We start from the raw sequence: 19830 nt of genomic DNA, 5'->3' as shown, positions 1-19830 counted from the left end.
ATAAAACTAAAATAAATGCCCCAGCAGCAACTCACTACGTCCAAGAATTCTCATGCTGAATGGAAGTGAACCGGACCTGCGAGGAATAACTACCGATATCTGAACCATCATGAAATTTACTAGCATATATATAGTGTAGGCTAGGAATGGCCTGTGTGCCTGGAAGCTGCAGATATGAACATATTCTGAAGGAATCTAACTCATCCCAGGACCCAAAGAAGTCTCAGAAATGAAATTCCAAGGAAAATAAACAACTCATAGTCAAGAATAACCAACATACAAGGATACAAAACTCCACAGTCATGAAAAAGACTCACAGGAATTTCAAATAACAGTTACCCATATAGACTAGAAAATGAGTGTGTTTACTATATTTAAAGAAAATCAACTATCAACTTGAAAATATATGTAGGATTTAAGAAGCTATAAGAATTGACAAAGCAAGTTTTGAAAATAAGTAGATCTTCTAGTGATAAAAAAAAATAGTGGGTGGGTTTGCCAGCAATTAGAATCAGACCAAAAGAGAATTAATGAATTAAACACATCATTTGTACAAGGCCATTTTATTCCCTATTCAGACAACAAAGATTTTCAAAGAAATTGTTCAGTCTCTGACACTCCCATAATTTCTACTCTTTGGTCCCTGTCAGTTCATTGTTAGAGTATTCTGGCACAATAGAGAAGCAAAAGTACAAAATGAACAGGCTTATTGAGTTGAGGACGTAAAAAGCAGCACACAGTCCATGTTGGCTGGGCTGTCTCCTTCGACCAGATACAGAGTGGCAGAGAGTTATGTGACATCTGATTGAAGTGGCTCATGGGGTGGATATTGATGACATGTGAGGAACCAACTGGAATTCTCGTGCATGTAAACAGGATGGGAAGTTGCAATTAGGGCTGAAGAAGAAGCAGGAAGTGGTAGGTGTTCCCACTTTGGCCTTCCGCCATGTTAGACCACTGCCATAACTGTACAGTAATTTATACCAGGGCAAAACTCTTTCATTCAAGTATTTACAGATACTTGTGGGATACTGGACATCTGCCTGGGCACAAGGCATAGTTCCTGTTCTCTGCTAAAGGGGAAAGATCCATAAACAAGCGTTTATAGAGCCAAGAGTCACAGTGGGTGAAAGTTACCTGAATCTACCCCATTGCTCTTTGGATTAAATTCTAATAGTTCTACAAACATGTTTACTGATTGAAGACAGAAACATTTTCTTCTTTAATACTGTACCTCAGATTAAACAGTGATAAAAAGGAAATGAGGGTTTTTTAACTTTTATTAGTGCACATTTGTTAGTACACAATGATCACATTCATTCTGTCCAGGGATTGTACGTGTACATAGCACATCTCAGTTCCCTTCATTTTTCCCCTGTCTCCACTCCCCCACTTTCATTTTGCTAGTATTATATTCATTTGTTTATTCTATCAGACCTTGTAAAGTCAATTATCATGTACTGTACACAGATTGAAAACCAGACTAATAGGCCAAAGAACATATTAAACATGCAAGACAATTGTACTAAGTCAAGGCATGCTTTCAGATACATTGTTTGCTCTGAATTACAATAGCTTTGCTTTCTTTTTCTTTCTTTTTTTTTCCTATTAATTAGATTTATTTTCAAATAGATTAAATTACCCTAATTACATTTGAAGTAAGCCCACCTATTTGAGAAGTTGAATATCCTTCAGTGAAATAGCTATACCACATTCAGCAACATTCTAGGGCATTTCCCTCCTAGACAGAAATGACTGCGATGGTTTTTTATGTCCTTATGGTTACACTAATAAATGCAAGTCATTTCTACACAACGCTTTCTTTTCAGAAGCAAATATCCTCTCATCCTAGTTTACCATGTTCTGAAATTCTCCAATAAGTTTTCTCTATTTTCCTTCCTTTCTTTATGATTTTTCCCTTTCTTCACATCTTTATATGTTGTGGTTTGTGTTTCTTTGTGTGTTGTGGTTTTGTTTTTTGCAGACTGCTGCCAAGCTAAAGACCAGTATATTGAACAGTTCAAAGATACTCTGAACACTTCTGTGTCCTCATCAATTGCTGGATTTTTTGCAGAACCAATTCAAGTAGGTATATGAACCTTAGACATTAATTGAGCTCGGTTCTACATGAAAAGAGAACTTATATTCATAATTTTAGAGAATTCTGAAATAATTAAGTGTCCATTGTTTTGTCATTCTCCAAATTTAATTCATTTTCTTGGTCTCCTTAAAAAAGAATAAAGTCCTGATTTTAAATTGACCTCCATTTTCACAGATGGAGGACATTCGCAAGAAAGAAAAATCCCTATTTGTAGTTGCTTAACACTTAAAATGTCAGGGAGAGCCTTATTTAAATCCCAGCAAGTTCCCTTATCCTCCTGTTTTCTACGCTCAGAAAACAATGATCATCCATTCTCCAGGACAATTGGTTGGAACAGTTGTACGGACTGTAAACTCATTATCATTATTATTGTGAAAATGACCTGCCTTTTTGTTTAATGCTGTGAAAGGCCTAGTGCTGATGTTATGGATCTTCTTGGTTTTATCTTTTGCAGGGTGTGAATGGCTTTGTCCAGTACCCAAAAGGATTTCTAAAGGAAGCCTTTGAGTTGGTGCGAGAGAGAGGAGGCGTGTGTATTGCAGATGAAGTGAGTAGCAATGGAAGGGTCCAGTTTAGTGTAGTGGGGTCAGGATGGCACAGGAATATCCCATTTGTGATATTCCAGATGGAAAACAGCGAGTGCTTAAACTCTGAAATGGGACCATAAATTAAGGCAGCTTCTGCTAGTTCGCCCACTGGTTTGTTTGTTTAACAAGTACAACATAACCTAAACATCCCATTGATGTCTATCAAATAAGTTGCAAACAGGCATCAATGATGCTACCATTGCTCAGTGTGTGTGTGTGTGTGTGTGTGTGTGTGTGTGTGTGCGCGCGCGTGCATGTGCATGCGTGCACCTGTTTGGTGTTTGCAGCAGAAGAACTGACAAACCATCTAGAAAACTGAACATCATAAGTAAGTATTCATCTTAACTTTTCAAGGGCCAGGGATATAACTCAGTGGCATAAGTGCCTACCTGGTTCTGAGTTTGATTCCCAGTACCAAAAAGAAAATCTTAATTTATCAAAATAATATTAACCAGTCTGACAGTAAATATGTTTCTGACCATGTTTTCCTGGTAATGATATTATTAAAAAATAATAATCCAGCCACTAAATTAGATGAGTGTTACCACTACTGGTATTTGGAAAATAGTTCCCACAAGAATTAAAATCATAGGATTGAGTTAACAAACTACAACTTCCCCAGGGAAAGTACTTTAAAGAGAATAACACTCATTGACTGTGTAAGTACTAATCTATATTTAAAAAGAATCCATTAGCTTATTAATATACTTCATGTTAAAGTACATCAAAGAACACAGGTTTCTATGTTTTGTGTTCATTGGTACCGGGGATCAAACTCACAACTTCGTGTTTGCTAAGCAGGTAACTACGCCTCTGAGCTAAACTCCCGGCTCAGGTTCTGTGTTCTGACAGTAGCTATGAAGATTAAAAGACCAGAGGAGGATCACTGGCATGGAAGTACAGAATCTATGCTTCACGCCTGTCCCAGTCCTACCATCTTTACCTAAACACTTTCCCTCACCTACAAACCCTCCACAGCCAATACTGATTGAGATGACCCCAACACAGAAACTTTCCAGCTGTCAATAGCTCCTGTGGAGCCAGGTCTGTTGTGCCATGAATAGGGGTATCCTTGGGGCACTGACACAGCTCAGGCCAGCTTTCTCCTACACAACCATCCTCTCTCCCAGTCTGCCTGCAAACTGAGCAAAGTCCTTGCTGAGGAAAGTTAATTTGTCTGTCTTTATTTTGTAATAGATAGAAGAAAACAGGAAGACAGTAGAAAGGGTCCAAGAGACCAAGAGCAAGGAGAAGAGGGAAGGGGAGGCAAAGCAGAAAGATTTAAGACACGTTTCATGCACATACAGATGCCGATAATGAATGTCAACATTATATGTCATAAACCCAAACTAATAATAACACTAATAATGAAGATGGGGAAAGGGGATTTAGTGATTGAGAGAGAGAGGTGGGTGGGAAGGGAAAGGAGATTTAAAAAGAATCATGATGTGGTGTGTGCATGCACTGACTCTCTAAGGTGAATAAAAACTTCATACACTAATAAAACAATTTTTTTAAATTAATCTGCTATTAAAAAAAATAAAGCTTTATCCAATCAGTTTGAAGTTAGCTACATTAGGGAAGATGATAAACTTTGGCCTCAAAATCAGGACATAGTGAAGCTGCCATAGGCTAATTAAAGGGAAGGTAGGCTCAATTCAGAGAAAATATGAATTTCAGAGTTGTCTAGGAGATGTGGCTTTATGACCTTCAAGGATATAATTGGAAACTATTTCACACAGGGTAACCGTAAGAATGACCTAATGAATTTGATTTTTGACTGCTTTTAGGAATTGTGCACATGCAGACACCCCTGAACCCAGCCACTACACCCTCAGGTACACTCAGCACCAAAGACACTGAGTTTTCACATCTTACAGTTATCCACTTCTGTCCTGTTACATATCCAGTTCTAAGAAACTTATTCTTCCTGGGTGACTAAACACAGTGTATTGTTCTACAACATTTCGTGCATTATCCAATCCATCAGATGTTTCACCAATTGTACCATTTATTTCTGGCATTTAGATAGATGGAGTGAAAAAACAGGAAGATGAAATGCACAGATTGCTCTACATTATCTCATTTGGACTAAATAATCAGCTTTTCCGGAGGCCTATCACTAGCAAGCAAGAAACCCAGGATTCAAGCCCAGATCTCTCTCACACCCATGTCTAAACTCTTCTCTTACATTGGTTCCTGTCATCAAAGAATAACCCCTGGAATCTCCTTTTGTTACAGCAGAGTCAATGGGGAAACACAAAAAGCCTTAGAGAGAAAGGTGTTATTTTAACTGCATTCAGAATGAGCTTCAGGGCCCCATACTTATCCCACCCTAGAATGTGTATTTACAGAGCAAAACAGACATGGAACCAGAAAGAAACCAGAGAAACTTTGCCATAAAGGCTGAAGCAGAAACTTAAATGGAGATGTTTATGAGGCTTTATTCAATTAGACATTTCTGCTACTCCTTCATTCATTCTACAAACCCAGTGTCTACTTTGTGTCAACTGCCCTGCTAGGGGCTGTGGACAGAGGAGGAATAATAAAACAAGGTCTCTGCTACTGAATACAGACATTGTTGATGACAGTCTATGGTCTGATGGCATTCTGTTTAGACCGCCTTAAGTGGGCACCTACTGGGCTCAGGAAAGTGTCATAGACCAGGTGACCATGAATCTGGGTCTCAAAAGACAAGAAGTTAGTGAGACTGAGAGGCAGAAAGGGCATCTTCTAGAAGAGAGCATGAAGAAAAACTAAGGCCTACTTTCAGTCCAAACCACTGCAAATTCTAGAGTACAGAAGTTCAACTGCCACTTCACTGGCTCAGCTGAACACTCTCATAGCACAGTTCTCTGGAGGGGGTGAGCATCCCCGACTGATCTAGACTGCACGGCCCACTGGACAGGCAGCAACTCCTGCTCTCCCAGCCTCGGCCAGAAGCAACTTCTCTACTTTTCTCCCCACTGTCTTCCACACAGGAAATGCTTACTAACAACTGTTCATCACAGTGAATGTTTTCATATGAATTATTTGTATGCTGCTCATAGCAGCCCTGTGCTGTATGAGGTTAGTATTTCTACTTGACAGGTGAATTAACCAAGATGCAGAGGACCTGAGGAACATAACCAAAATTGCACCAAGGTAGTGAATGGCTTTTGGTGCCTAAAAACTTAGAGACAGATTGAGAATTAGAAGACAGATGTTGGTGATGCTATGGAGGAGAGTAAGGAAGAAGAGAGGGAGAAAAGAAGAGAGAGGATCAGCAGGACTAAGAGGATGATGAGGAAGAGAACAGACTGGGGCAGGGGTCTCTCAAAAGGTTTCCAATGGTTTTGAATCTGTTTTCGCCAGGTGCAGACAGGATTTGGAAGGTTGGGCTCTCACTTCTGGGGCTTCCAAACCCATGATGTTCTACCTGACATCGTCACCATGGCTAAAGGAATTGGCAATGGCTTTCCCATGGCAGCTGTTGTGACGACTCAAGGTAGGACCTTGGACAGTTCGTTCCTGCTGCTGGGACTGCAGCATGTGGACTGAAACTGTCATGGGCTGGAGGCAGCCCAGGGGACCACATATGCACTTCCTAAGCAAACGAAGAGGAGCAGTCCGTCTGCCAGACTGTGGGGCAGATAGAGAAAGCCAGCCTTTTCTGTAGCTCTTTTCTGCAAAGAAACCTAATCCTCCCATTCCCCAATTAAATGTTGGGTTCTACCACCCTGACAAAAAGTCAGGGAAAAGGCAGTCAGTTTGGAAAATACACCATAAAATCTACCCCCAATTCATGTTCTTGAAAGAAACACTTGGTCTTACCATTGCAATCAGCTGTGGACTCACCCGTTTATGTCTCACCAACAAAACAACCAAGCTCATTAAATCTCACTTATCCAAAACATTCTATGAAATGATACTAGATCTGTATTTTCCACTTTAGTGAGGATTTTCTGAGTATTATTTTTCAGGAAACATTGTTAGAAATATTTAAATTATTGTATTTGTATTTCCCCCAATACAAGGCATATATCTGAGTTATTAAATAATTGAGTGCTTTGGGCTAGGTTCAGTGTTTTTACTGAATGTTAAAGGCACAAAAATATATTGTGGGAGGTGAAATACAATAATCTTAATATAAGTAATCCTGAAACGGTATGGGATTATGTTGTTAGATCTTCAGTGTGAGATTGTTTTCTTCACACTTCCTTCTTAGTCTCACGAGTAGGATTCAAAAGAAAAGGACTTAGAAGGTGGGCGTGGTGGCTCATGCCTGTAATACCAGCACTTGGGAGGCTGAAGCAGGAGGATCACCATGAGTTCAAGGCCACCCTGGACTACATAGATGATTCAGAGCTAGCCTGACTACAAAGTAAGACCTTGTCTCAAAACAAGCAAAAAAAAAGTTTAGCTAATTTAAGATTCTGTGTAAATTTCTATATATCAAGCTGTATGGTACTTTCTAGTTTACATAGTACATTAAAGGTTTTCTGATCAAACTCCTCATTAAATCAATAAACTTTTTCCTTACTCACTGTATGAGTCAGCTCAGGCTGGCAGAACCAGATGTAGTACCACAGATGCGGGAGTTTAGACAGAGGCATTTGTCTCACAGACTTTAAGGTTGGAGTCTAGGATCAAAACCCAGTGTGGCCAGTTTCTGATGAGTCTTCTTGGTTGCACACAGTCTCCTTCTCATCACAACCTCACAGGGCCTTCTTCATGTGTGCAACCAGGCAGAGAGGCGGAGAGGACTCTGGTGTCTCGTTAATAGAATATCAGACTTATCAGAGTAAGGCTGCACCCTTATAATCTCAGCAACACTGATTACATCTTTAAAGGCATGATCTCCAAATATACATTTAGAGTCAGGCTTCCAGGTATAAATTTTGAGCAGACACAATTCAGCCCCTAACATCCACTATGAGGTGAGTGCAAAATGAATCCAGTATGATGCCATGTGTAACATGAAGGTGTATGGTGGAGGTGTTGGGGGATGTGTCACTTTATACACATTTTATTTCCTCCTAGAAATTGCCAAATCGCTAGCAAAATGTCTGCTTCATTTCAACACCTTTGGAGGGAACCCCATAGCCTGTGCCATCGGATCTGCTGTTCTTGAGGTGCGTTCTAGCTGTCACACATCATATATCTCACAAATTACTCTTTCAAAGTTGCACACATTGTCATAACCCTATCACAGAGTTAAAGTGCAGAGTTAATAAGTAATGCATCAAATAAGTTAGGCTTGTAATAAATATTATCTTCCCCTTTTTAAAGATCTACGTTGAAACACTGGATAAGAAATAATATATAATCACGCTCATATACATGGGAAGCATGAGGATTCCCCCAGCCAGGAGATATCATGGAAAATGTTTTGCTACCTGAGTAACATTTTGTGAATAATTAGTAATTCCCTTCAATCTTTCTAATTTAATTTTGGCCCTGTATTATGTGGGTATCCTTCATTCTTTCTTTAGCTATGCTTTAATAAATTAAATGACTAAAGATGAACCAAGCAATTTGATTACAATGAGGTAATTCAGCTATATGAATAATTGTTCAGCCCTATAAGCCAGATGACAGCCAATTTTTGGTTCAAAATGTCTGCTTTTTAAGTGTCCTTAATAAAATACCATTTGCTGAAGCATGACATATTTCCAGAAGAATGTCCAAAAGGGTAACTATAGTAGTTATTCATAGCAAGGGAAACTCGTTTGGAGTCAAGGATTAGCAAGAATCCTCCTACGAGTCATACTTTTCTGCTTCCTGATCTTTGAACCATGAACATGATTTACCTATTTCAAAATTAATTAAATCTTAAAGTATTTTAAATAGAATTAAATTAAGGTTGCTTTTGTTAATTAAACACAACTTCAAATCATGAGCTGAGATAATGAGGGTAAGAATATCATTTATTTCATTTTGTAGACACTGACAGCTTTGTTGTTAACTGTTGCGATATTTGCATCCAATTTAGAAGGGAGAGAGGGTTTAAATAAACCAACAGGTTTTAAAACATCAAGCTTTACCTGGAATCATACATTTATTAACACCTAATATAAATGCAGTACATTTGGCATGTCTTATCAAGAGTCACAGGTATCTTCTGTGAGTGGAACTTAAGTGAGAATCCTTTTATATCTTTATGTCCTCTGCCTCTCTGTGGGCACTAAAAGAGCTCAGTTTGGCGAGAGGCCAAGCTCCAAGCTAACTTGCTTGAGCTGTAAGAGCCTGTGTCAGGCTGAGGACTACTAAACAAAGGTCACCATCCCCTGGGAAGGAAATATTCTTCCCCTAGAATTTTTGTCATTTTTTAGCTCAGAACCTTAGTCCTCAGCAAAGCCTGAAAATAATTAACTTGTAGGATGTGCACTACTGACTATGCTCAGACATGTATTATACATTTTCCTGAATTCTTACTCACCTCTGAAAGGAGGAGGTATCTAGAGGAAACATCCTTTCTTCTAAGATTTTTTTACCCTTAACAGAAAAATATTTTTGTAGCCATGGTGTATGCACACTATATAGACTTTGTTCTGGTTTCTGTTTGTCTGAGTAAGTCATTTAAAGAGAACGGAAGCTGGACGTGGTGGTATACCCCTATAATTCCAGCACTTTGGGAGGCTAAGTCCATAAGATCACAAGATTGAACCTTGGCCTGGGTTAATTTAGTGAAATCTTGTCTCAAAATAAAAAATAAATAAATATTTAAAAGGACTGGGAATATAGCTCACTGTGTTGTTCCAAGGACCGATCCCATGTGCTGCAAAGAGAAAAAATAGCCATGGACACACATCTCTGTGTTTTTCGGTCAGTCTTAGAACCTTTGTCATAAAAAGTCATTGAGGCTTTCTCTCAACAGGTGATTAAAGAAGAAAAAACACAGGAAAACAGTCAAGAAGTTGGCACCTACATGTTACAGAAGCTTGCTAAACTGCGGGATGAGTTTGACATTGTTGGAGATGTCCGAGGCAAAGGCCTCCTGATAGGGGTTGAAATGGTGCAGGATAAGGTAAGTCCTGAACTGGTGCCCTTGTAGCTGCTGCTCAGAGCCTGTAGGGTTAGTGTAGGGAGTATCAGCTCAAAGCCTGCTTCATTCATTTTCAGCGGGGAGGTATCTGCAGACAGCAAGACTCAGCAAAGCCCTTGGAAGATGAGTAGGGAGTACCCAGTATGAACAAAATGTTAGCAGTTCATGGGGAATTCCAAGAGGTGGGGAGAACCTGAACGTAGAAAAGAGAGAAGATATTACCCTTATCAGACTAGGTAAATAATATGGGCAATGAACGAATATCTGGAAATATATGGAAGGGAAGAAATTATTTAGGAAAGGGCAGGTGGCCCAGAGAGCAAGTGGAAATAAAGAAAAAGGACCAGGATAAAGTCATTTTTAATACACTCACCGTGTTAAAAATGTACTGGGTTTTATATTTGTGTGACTGACCAACTGACTGGTTGGTTGTTTTTGAATGGCCTTCAGTCTCCCAAGTAACCAGAGAAGAAGGTACTCCACTGAGATCTTGAACTAAATATGACAATAGTGAACTAAGCACCATTCCTCCCAAGATCACTGCTTCTCTTTCTCATCTTCTGCCATTCTCCTCACTCACAGCCTCAATATTGCAAAATGCTCTGTGACTCTTATGGGTACTTTGTTTGCTTTATCTCTCGAATTCCTCTGCTGCCTGTCTGTTTCTGTTGCTGCTGGCCCTAGAGTCCATGCCAGTAGGAAGTCAAGGCTTTCCTCCAGGGAAGCAGAATCCTAGTTGGAGGACAGAAAAGAAAGAAAATCTTTTGCACAGAGCAGAGTCCCCAGGCCATCTCCATATGTATAATTTCTGTTCACAGGATCCAGCTTTCCTTGTACTTATTTCTTACTACATATTTGGTCTCACCATACAATTGTGGAAGGGTCTGTTGTTTTAAGATTCAGGCCAGACAATGGGTATAAAACTATCCCATTAATGCCATATGACAAATACAGTACAAAGCTGGATGATTAAATAAGATTCAAAAGCTAAGGGAAGACAACAGAAAAAATAAATAAATAAATGAAATGAAGCCCTGTAGCTCGTTGGCCACCCCATAAGATCTTCAGCTGTGATTCAGTACAAGTCCATTCTAGTCCCCACCCCAGAGGGCCCTTAGAGATATTTACACAACTCAAAGTCAAGAATTCAGAGAAGAAAACGTGATGGAAAATGAGGGGCAAGGTATTCCAAATCCAACTTCTTCATGGTCAAAGTCACGTGAACAAAGGTGTTCATCAGCCAGGGATTTAGCTCAGTAGCTCAAGCGCTTTCTTGGTAAGCACGAGGTTGTGAGTTCTATCCCCTGGTACCAAAAAAACAACAACAACAAAAAGGTATTCATCAGAACTTTGTCATAGCAAACCATCAGAATCTTCCCAAAAGGCCACTAATACAGAAAAAGTTAAATTATATACATCCCTACTACCAGATAACAAAGCAGTATCTGTAGAATGAGCTCTTTTTCTCTTTGTTTTGCTATATTTTGTAAGCATGGGCCTCAATTCGAATCCCAGCTTTTCCAAGTCCCAACTCTACTCAATGTCCCCTCATGATCATTCATTTTCTTTTTTTTATGATGTCATTTATTTATTTATTTATTATTTAAAGAGAAAAAAAACAGGAAAAAAAGGGTAGAAATAATACAGAATTTCAGAAAAATAAACAATAAGCCAGAGTGTCGACTTGTCTTCCCGCATGGAGTGCAACACTCTCCTTTCTGCCTCTGTGTATGGAAGTCCTAGTCTTCTGTAAGGCCCAGTTCCACGTCACACCTCTTCTTAAAAGCTTACATTTGCCTCTCCCCGTGCAGAGGCCCTGCCTTTCAAAAGATTGCTTGTGTACTCACTGTGGAAAGAGCTCTTTTAGGAAGATCTTTCCCACTCTCTTAGTCCTAGCTGCTGTAACAAAGGCCCTTAGATTGCGTATCTTATAAATGACAGAAATGTATTTGTTACAGTTCTGGAAGCCAAAAAGTTCAAGATCAAAGTGCCCATAGATCAGTGTCCAGTGAGGGCCTACTTCCTGATTCCTACAGAACCTTCAGGCTGCTGTAACCCTGCAAGGGAACTCTGGGGGCCTTTTGGAAGGGAACTAATTCCATTCATGAAGCCTCTGAAGGGGATGTAGTGTGGTTAGAGGGTAAAACCATTCAGTCTATGGCATATTCCGTATATTTATTGTCTCTGATTTTTAATGTATAAATACTTTGTTTTCCTAAGTAATTCTTATATTCTTGAGGTCAGAAAGCAAATAGTGCTTTGTTTTTGTGCATTGGTTTCAAGTCCCTGCAAAACTTCAGACTACATTCATATAATTACAGCATCACAGAACTTTACTATGGTGCTGTCTAGCATAACAAGGTAAATATTCCCATATGCTATAAGTAAGACTAAATTGGTATGCATTTAAAATGGGGGTGAAGTAAAATGGGCAAAGCAACATGGAGGACTCTGGTCCAAACCAGTGTTGGGGTGAGGCCAAATTCCACCTGTTCAGACCCCTAAAGTTGAGTGAGGCTCCCACCAAATCATCTTCCCCTCAGGAAACCTGCCCAGTGGCGCAGCCCCTCACCATTTCTGGTCCCTCTAATCATGTTTAACTTCTTTCTAGTTCTCACAGTTCTGCCTCAAATTATTTTAGTCTTTTTTCTCCAACAGAGGAGAACTTCAGGAGCAAGGAGGATCCATGACAGGATTCTGAGGTCCATGAGAGGACCCAATACACATCTCGCCCCCCATCCCCACCCCAGATCCTCCTTTATTTCACGGTCTGAAAGTTGGAATGTTACTTTCCTTATGATAAAGCTTTAAGACACAGGAAAATTGCAAACATCTCTAGGAAGCCCCATCACATTGTGCTGTCAGATACCAATAGCTCACAGAGAATGGAAGATTAGGAAGAGGGTAGGAAGGCTGGTAGGAGGAGGGGAGTGGAAGACAGCCAGGGGAGAGTGTGCGGGAAGCTCACAAGGAATCTCAGTGCACTGGAGAAAACTGTGCTCAACCTGCAGAGGCTGTGTCATGGGCAAGGATCCCGTCAGGCCCAGAGCTGACACTCCCTGAATGGCCTATGGAGGGCAGCGGGAAGACATGGGAGCAACAGCACGGCGGTCTCCTGACAGGAGGGTTGGAGTCCCCCATCCACCTGAGGATAATGTTTAAATATAGTCCTAAGGGCTGTTCCAAATATGTTAATCTGATTTAACATTAGACCCAGATATTTGTACAGTGAAAGGCTTCCAGGCAATTTAGGCATAATCAGACTCCAAACAGCTAAGCTAGTGGGAGGTGCTCATGCTCACAGACTGGAATTGCAGGGCACAGTCCAATTCCTCAACAGGTACTGGCATGCCGGAGCCCTCAAGTTGGGGAGCAGCATCAGAGGCCTAGAGATCTGTCGGAGCCTCTCGCCTCCTGGCCCCGTTGGATGGAGTTTTGGGAGAGACAGAAAATTTCACAAGCAGAGAATATGAGGCCCTATTCCAGCAGTGGCCGGGAAAACCCTGGCTGCTTGTGTAATTGCTGAGTCCTCTGGGCTTTGAAGTGGGTTCTTTACATGGTCAGAACACCCTGAAGAGTTGAGGAGAATTTCAACATAAATAAAACAGACTCCAAATTCATCTAGTGAGAACCGAACTCCCAAGGTAGCCATTAGCAAGGCCAAGATTCCTTGACTATCTGCATGGAACTACATTTTGTCTTCAGAGAGTTGGGAGAAAGTAGCATAAAAACAAATACGTTTAAGAATACCCTCCGTGAAGTTTGTCTCGCAATTCACAGCTTTATTTAATTTCCAGAGTATGGGCTGCTTGAATTTTGGTTTGGCGAGTTTCTTCTCTGTTTGTTGGGAAATAACTCCTCTAACAACCTCAAACCAAACAGAAAACTTTTTAAATACATTCACAGATGAGCTGCCAACCTCTTTCTTGCGAAGAAGTAAATCAAATCCACGAGGACTGCAAAGACATGGGGCTTCTGGTGGGCAGAGGTGGCATTTTTTCTCAGGTAAGAGGAAAAAAAAGATAGGTGTCTTAAATTGGCGCCTTTCTGATGTGCCCCTGTGGGTATCTTTGGGTTCACTGATAGTTCTGGGGAACTCCGTCCACTACCAAGGTTAGTGCTCAGATGTTTAAAAAAAAAAAAAAGATAGTGACGCCTTCTGGGCATTAGAGGGAGCTGTCGTAAAATGATTTGATTTGCTGAGCTCTGTAGAGAAAAGATCATAGAGGCATCTATAAAATACACAGCCAAACCAAAAATTTAAAGTACAATTGATTAAGTAGGTCATAAGAGTCCTGCAATAAAAAAAGTTGTCTCATGTATAAATGAATTCCATTCCTGATAAAGCTCTGTTAGGCAATCATTTTTTTACGTCCAAAGCTTTATATACTTTTGTTCATAATTACACAGTAATTATAAATAAATGTTTAGTACCAAACTGATGACAAACACTATTTTATTGAAAAGGTCTTGCATTTAAAAGAAAAACCTGTAAAACCCAAGGCACTAGGCCATAACCAATACCAGATTTTTATGAAAACAATTTATATTGGAGGAAAAAATGGGATCTCATTTCAAAACACAGCATACTTGAAAAAAAATCTGAAAATGGTATTGCAACTCAAAATCTTTAAAACAGGAAATAAAAGTACATATATTATTAATTTTTTTCATTATTGAAATTCCTTTTTATATCTACAAAAATAAAATCAGGAAATACTGAATACAGCAGGATTCTTTCCCCTTTTTTTCCTTTTAATAACTAATTCCAATAACTTGAATAGAAATTTTCCAATTTTTCTTTTGGTAAAGTTATATTCTTGAATTAAAAAGTTATGAGTGGAATATCAATAAAATAGCTCATCAAGCTCAAAATTCTGTAAATAAAAAGCAATTTTAATGTCATTGTTTCTTGAAATCACTTCTGCATCTGTATAAAATATACTTGATGAAACATACCAACCTGGCTTCTATTTTTGGAAATTATTTAGTCTCTACTGTTCTGGTTTCATTCACGTTAGCTCCGTTTTCACATCAAAACAGAGTGCTGCCTTGTATGGACCCCTCTCCTTTTTTCGGTCACAAGACCCAAGAACAACTTTCCTCCCTAAATTACTCATTTTTGTTTACTTACTGTCATGTCATGTCACTTAAACATTTCTGTAAGGCAGGTTTAAAAGTGTTGAACTTCACATTTTTGGATGACAACGGTCTTTACTAAGTAAGAACAGCCTTTGCTTGGTATACCCAGGTTCTCCCTAAGGCCTGATACTGATATTAATAAAGGAACTTCAGAACAGCAGTACCCTTTATACAGTCAGACGTGGTTTTTTTTGTCGGTACCAGGGATCCAAGTCAGGACTGCCTGCTTACAAGGCAGGCACTTATGCCGCCAAGCTAAATCCCCAATCCCTAGTCGGGCATTCTTAACTCTGTGCTGACTCAGACTTTGAGAACCAGCTCAACCTAAAGTATTGCTGCTGTGGGGAGCAACCTACCTGTCCTGCAGGCTCAGTTGACCCTTGCCAGACTGCGGGTCAAGCGTGGGCGTGGCCTCAAGACCGGTCACTCCTACCACACTTCGCCCTCCTCCTGATCCTCCACCTGGAAAAACCAGCTGGCACTCCACAGCCAGGATCTCGAATTCTCCCCACCTGCCGGAAGGGAGTATGCTGCTCTGTGGATGGGACCTGCCTCTAAATCTTTCCAGCTGCCTGGTACCTCCCCAAGAACAGGCTCCAGGACAAGGGCTGAGGAGTGTGGGTAACTTTTGCACTTCTCCCACGTGGTTTTTGCCCATTGTCATTTTTCCTACCCATTTTTAAAAACATTTTTAAAAAGCATATTATGACACAGTAATCGTACATATGGGGAAGAATGTGATATGTATAGGTATCTACACCTATATAGTGTAATGTCCCAATTAAGGTAAACATATCTGTCTCCTCATTTATCATTTCTTTGTATGAGAACGTTCAAAATCATCTACTTTTTTGAGATACATAGTGCATTACTATTATCTGTAGTTAACTACTGTGAAACAGAACAGCAGAACTTCTAACTCTAATTATTTCCACCAATTTAAACATTCCTCATTCTTCCCAGTTTTCTTCTACACACCTGCCTATCCATCATTTTCATAGATACTGAAAGTTCCAGTTCTTGCCTCACACATCTCAGAGAAAATTGAACCAATCAGGAAAGATCTCTATATAAAGTCTATAATTTTTTAAATTTTTTTTTCATTTTTATCAATACCAGGAATCGAACTCACGACTGCCTGCTTGCAAGGCAGGCGCTTATGCCGCTGAGCTAAATCCCCAGCCCCTTAAATTTTTATTTTAAAGCAAGTAAAACTGAACAGTAAAATGAAATGAAACAAAACTGATGCAATAGTAGAAAATCTACAATCGTTATTATATTACATACTGTTTTCCTTTAAATAGTTTTTCAGCTACTGGCTCCAGGCCTGCAAAGTCAATCAAACAACATAAATGCCAGGTTACTTTCCTACTTCGGTTATTATCATCTCAGCCTGTGTCCTATCCAGTTGTTTATGGGTGGGAGAAGGAGCCAGAGGTAGAAGTGGCTTCCTTTCTGCTTCTGTCCCACCCCAGAGGCTCCACCAGCACACAGGAAGGCTACAGTGTTTCTTTCCTGGTTCTCCCCGCTGACAGGGCCCCTGCTCCCAGTTTTGTTATTTTGCTGGATTCCTGAATTGTCTGTCTCTCTGGGCTTCAATTTTCAGTTCAGATCCTTCCTGTGTCCACCGGTCCCACCATGCTCCTCCTCCTCTTCCTCATGTTGCTTTATTCCAGGATCTGGGCACCAAAACTTGGAGAGGTTCTTTCTCTGCTGCTCACCACCTGCCATTTCCCTGGAAGTCTCTATAAATATCAGGTTATAAATGTCATGAAAACATGAAACAATTGTTCACTTTCTTAGCTATTGTGACTTGGCAAACACTAATTATAAGTGCTGAGCAGCAGAAAATATGCTGGGAACCGAAATTACAATGATAAATAAAATCTGGTCCCTTCCCAGTGCTGATGAAAAGAAAAATAATAAACTAGAAATCATAATACAGTGTAGTAAACTCATTTATAAGCATAAAAAGAGGTGTAATAAGAGAGAGAATGGATGTCAGGCCACCCTCCCCAGCTAGCAGTCCTGACCGGTGATACAGTGAGTTGAAGCACACATGGGGACATAGCAGAGTGCAAGACTCAAACTCAGGCAGTCTGGTTTCTGAATCTGTCCTCTGAAAAGGATGAACCTAGAAGAAGAAGCATGAAGGCAGTAGTCTGAGTGGGGGTGAGGAGAGGATGCTGTTTGAACTTGAACAGTTGTGGTAAGGATGGAGAGGATGCTCAGAGAATAACTTTGGCTGGATATGAAGAGTGAGAGAGAATCAAGGATGGATCTCTTGTGTCTGCTTTGGTTTTGGGTAGACGTGATGAATTCGTCACTGAACGTGCTCCATTTTTGGGGTTTGTGAACATCTGGTCCAGTGTACAGCTTGGGGGGAAGGGGTAAGGCAAAGACCATGACTGGATCAGCGTAGAGGTGGTAAGGTGAGGCCACCTCAGGGGAAGCCCAGCGACGGACTGAGAAGCGCAGTGAGGACACAAACCTGCATAAGAGTAACATTTACTGGGAGAAGGAGAAGGTGTACGGGGTAAACAGAAAAGGGTAGGTAGGTGAGGAGAGCCAGAAGAATGTGAAATTAGAGAACAGAATGGAGAGGTTCCAGTGCCAAGTGCAGCAGAGAAGATCTAGAAGGTAAAGGGCTGAGAAATGCACATCTTGCAAGTCACTTTAGGATACTGGTGTCAGAATGGTGACAGAAAGCTGTACCGCACTATAGGACTATAAGCCATTCTACTACAGAAACCACTCTACAGAGGGCTGTGATGTCTAGCAGGGAAGGACAGAGTGATAAGAGTCAGTGAATATGTACTAAGTCTTTAATGTTTGGATAAAAGCAAGCTAGCAATTGCATGGCAGCTAGAAGGGGCCAGGGGTTCTGTACAGATGCTTATTTGGTGTGGTTTGGATTTGGATTATCAGAATATTAAGCCTGCTTGATAATAGGCTGACAGGACGTTGAAAAGCAGCTGAGGTACAAGAGAATGTAATGATGCTACCTAGCATGAATGTAATGGGAGTATCCAGGGTCAAGCACACAAGTGGACAATTTGTAGCTGAATAGGAAAGAAAGCTGTGAGCCTTTAGGAAAGGATATAAGAATGGAACAAACATTTTCATAGAACTATATTGCCTGGAAGCTTCTCTAATACTATGAGGCGTGATTGTCTATGAAATAGAGTAGGAGTCATAGGAGTAGTTAGACAAGGAAATTGAGAATTATACTAAAGGATTAGAATGAAAAAGGAAACTCTCAAAGGACAAGAAAAATCTTAGTGACCAGCAGAAGTTGAAGACTGAATATTTAGTGAGGTCAATCAGGTTTACTGTGTAATTGATTTTGTTAACACTTCCCAGTCATATAGGATACAGTAAAGCAGTTCAATGATAACTTTAATCGGGGCTGAGACTGGGCCATACGGGTGCAGAGCATTTGTATGAAAATGCATGCAAAATGGGGGGAGGGGTAAGAGAGTAGTTTGGTCAACTCAGTGCCCAAAACTGCATATGAGTCAAGAGAAGAGGTATTAAAAAGTAGCATGAACGAACTACAGATAATGACGGTATAAAGAGGGTTTTCATGAAAAGGGTAGGAGTACTAGGAATAAGAAATTGGATTCTTGTAGGTGAAAAGGGCTCATGGAACAGACCCTGGACATGAATGGCTAAAGAAGAGTATAAACAAAGGATCTGGGAGTTGTGGCCATCAGAAAAGAGAAGCCAGTTGTTTGGTTTTACACATGATCACGGAGCTCACCCGTGTTGGTGCAGAAGTTGAGTGTAGAGAGAAGCCTGGGATCTCAGAGAAGGTCGTAGAAGGACTAGAATAGGAAAAAAAGAAAAAGAAAAAGAGACAGAGCCATATGATGCAAAAATTTGTATGAAGACTGGAAAGTGCATGACCTGGAGACAGTTTGAGAGGAGAGGTGAACTCAATGAGAAAAACGTAAGAAATGTCATGACAACAAGGCTTTCAAATTTTAGTTTAATACATTTCCTCAAAGCCATATTTGATTTGTTGCTCTGTTTTCCTCTGTCTCCTCAGACCTTCCGCATTGCACCCCCAATGTGCATCACTAAACCAGAAGCTGATTTTGCAGTGGAAGTGTTTCGTTCTGCCTTAATCCAACACATGGAGAGAAAAGCTAAGTAAAATAGTTAGAAATGATAAATCACAAGCCTCAAGAACTTCCTACTTATGTGCAAGGATGAGTTCGAGGAATTTCAAAACCACTGACACTTGAATAAAACTTGTAGCTCTCCAGCATAGCTGTACAAGACATAGTTGACTGCCTGCCCACCATTTTTTTTTTTACAGATCCCCCCATTCACTTAGGAATTCTGGGAAAAGATCTCTATCTTTAGCATGCAGACCAAGTCCCAGTCAGTCTGGTGCAATTATGGTAATTTGATTTTTCTTTGCATTAATTGCTTTATGCTTGAGTATGTGGCATTTTTTGGCAAATGACTCCTAAAGGAAAAATCTTTTGATGGAGGTCTCTTCAAGGAAAGACTGCTTTACCCATCTCTTTTTGTTGCACTGAAAACATCACATGTCAAGATGGAATACCCGGAACCACATTAGTTGTCTGGGGAGCATGAATATGTAGTCTGTTTCTTCAAGTTGGAAGATGGATCAACCGGAGTACTTAGTGATATCAGTGGACCCCTGACAACCAATCCTGGAGCCACCTTGCCTCATGGCTACTTGAGATATGATAATAAATTCATTGTATTGCATAACCCTTTTTGATTTATACTTTGCATTACTGTGGCTAAAAGCATCCTATGAAATGATGCATAAAGCACTTTGGGATGATAACAACTTCCCCACCTTGCCTTTCATAAACATTTATCAAAGTCTTCCTTTTTTTTCCATTCCCATCTCCTGACCTGGACCCAACTCCTCAAACTCTTACTCAAGTTCGTATACTTATTATAATAAAAATTCATAAATTTTTCTTCCA

The 19830-nt window shown here is 40.2% G+C and overlaps 1 protein-coding gene across 3 annotated transcripts in view; it reads left to right on the top strand.

Annotated features, from left to right (window-relative positions):
* Agxt2 (alanine--glyoxylate aminotransferase 2) overlaps window positions 1-19830 on the top strand; it is a 48441-nt gene extending 28611 nt beyond the window's left edge. For all 3 annotated transcript variants that reach the window (XM_013152888.3, XM_013152890.3, XM_003470221.5), the window contains 7 exons: window positions 1985-2085; window positions 2556-2648; window positions 6043-6175; window positions 7711-7802; window positions 9548-9697; window positions 13622-13720; window positions 18909-19830. In XM_013152888.3, the coding sequence (XP_013008342.1) occupies window positions 1985-2085; window positions 2556-2648; window positions 6043-6175; window positions 7711-7802; window positions 9548-9697; window positions 13622-13720; window positions 18909-19016 (776 nt within the window). In that variant the 3' untranslated portion in view covers window positions 19017-19830. The remainder of the gene's footprint in view (window positions 1-1984; window positions 2086-2555; window positions 2649-6042; window positions 6176-7710; window positions 7803-9547; window positions 9698-13621; window positions 13721-18908) is intronic.

Source organism: Cavia porcellus, unplaced genomic scaffold, assembly GCF_034190915.1.
Source record: "Cavia porcellus strain 051 isolate PalLab524CR breed Dunkin Hartley unplaced genomic scaffold, mCavPor4.1 scaffold_11, whole genome shotgun sequence".
Taxonomy (NCBI): Eukaryota; Metazoa; Chordata; class Mammalia; order Rodentia; family Caviidae; genus Cavia; species Cavia porcellus.
The sequence above is the reverse complement of the archived record's forward strand: the minus strand, read 5'-3'. Positions and strand labels throughout refer to the sequence as shown.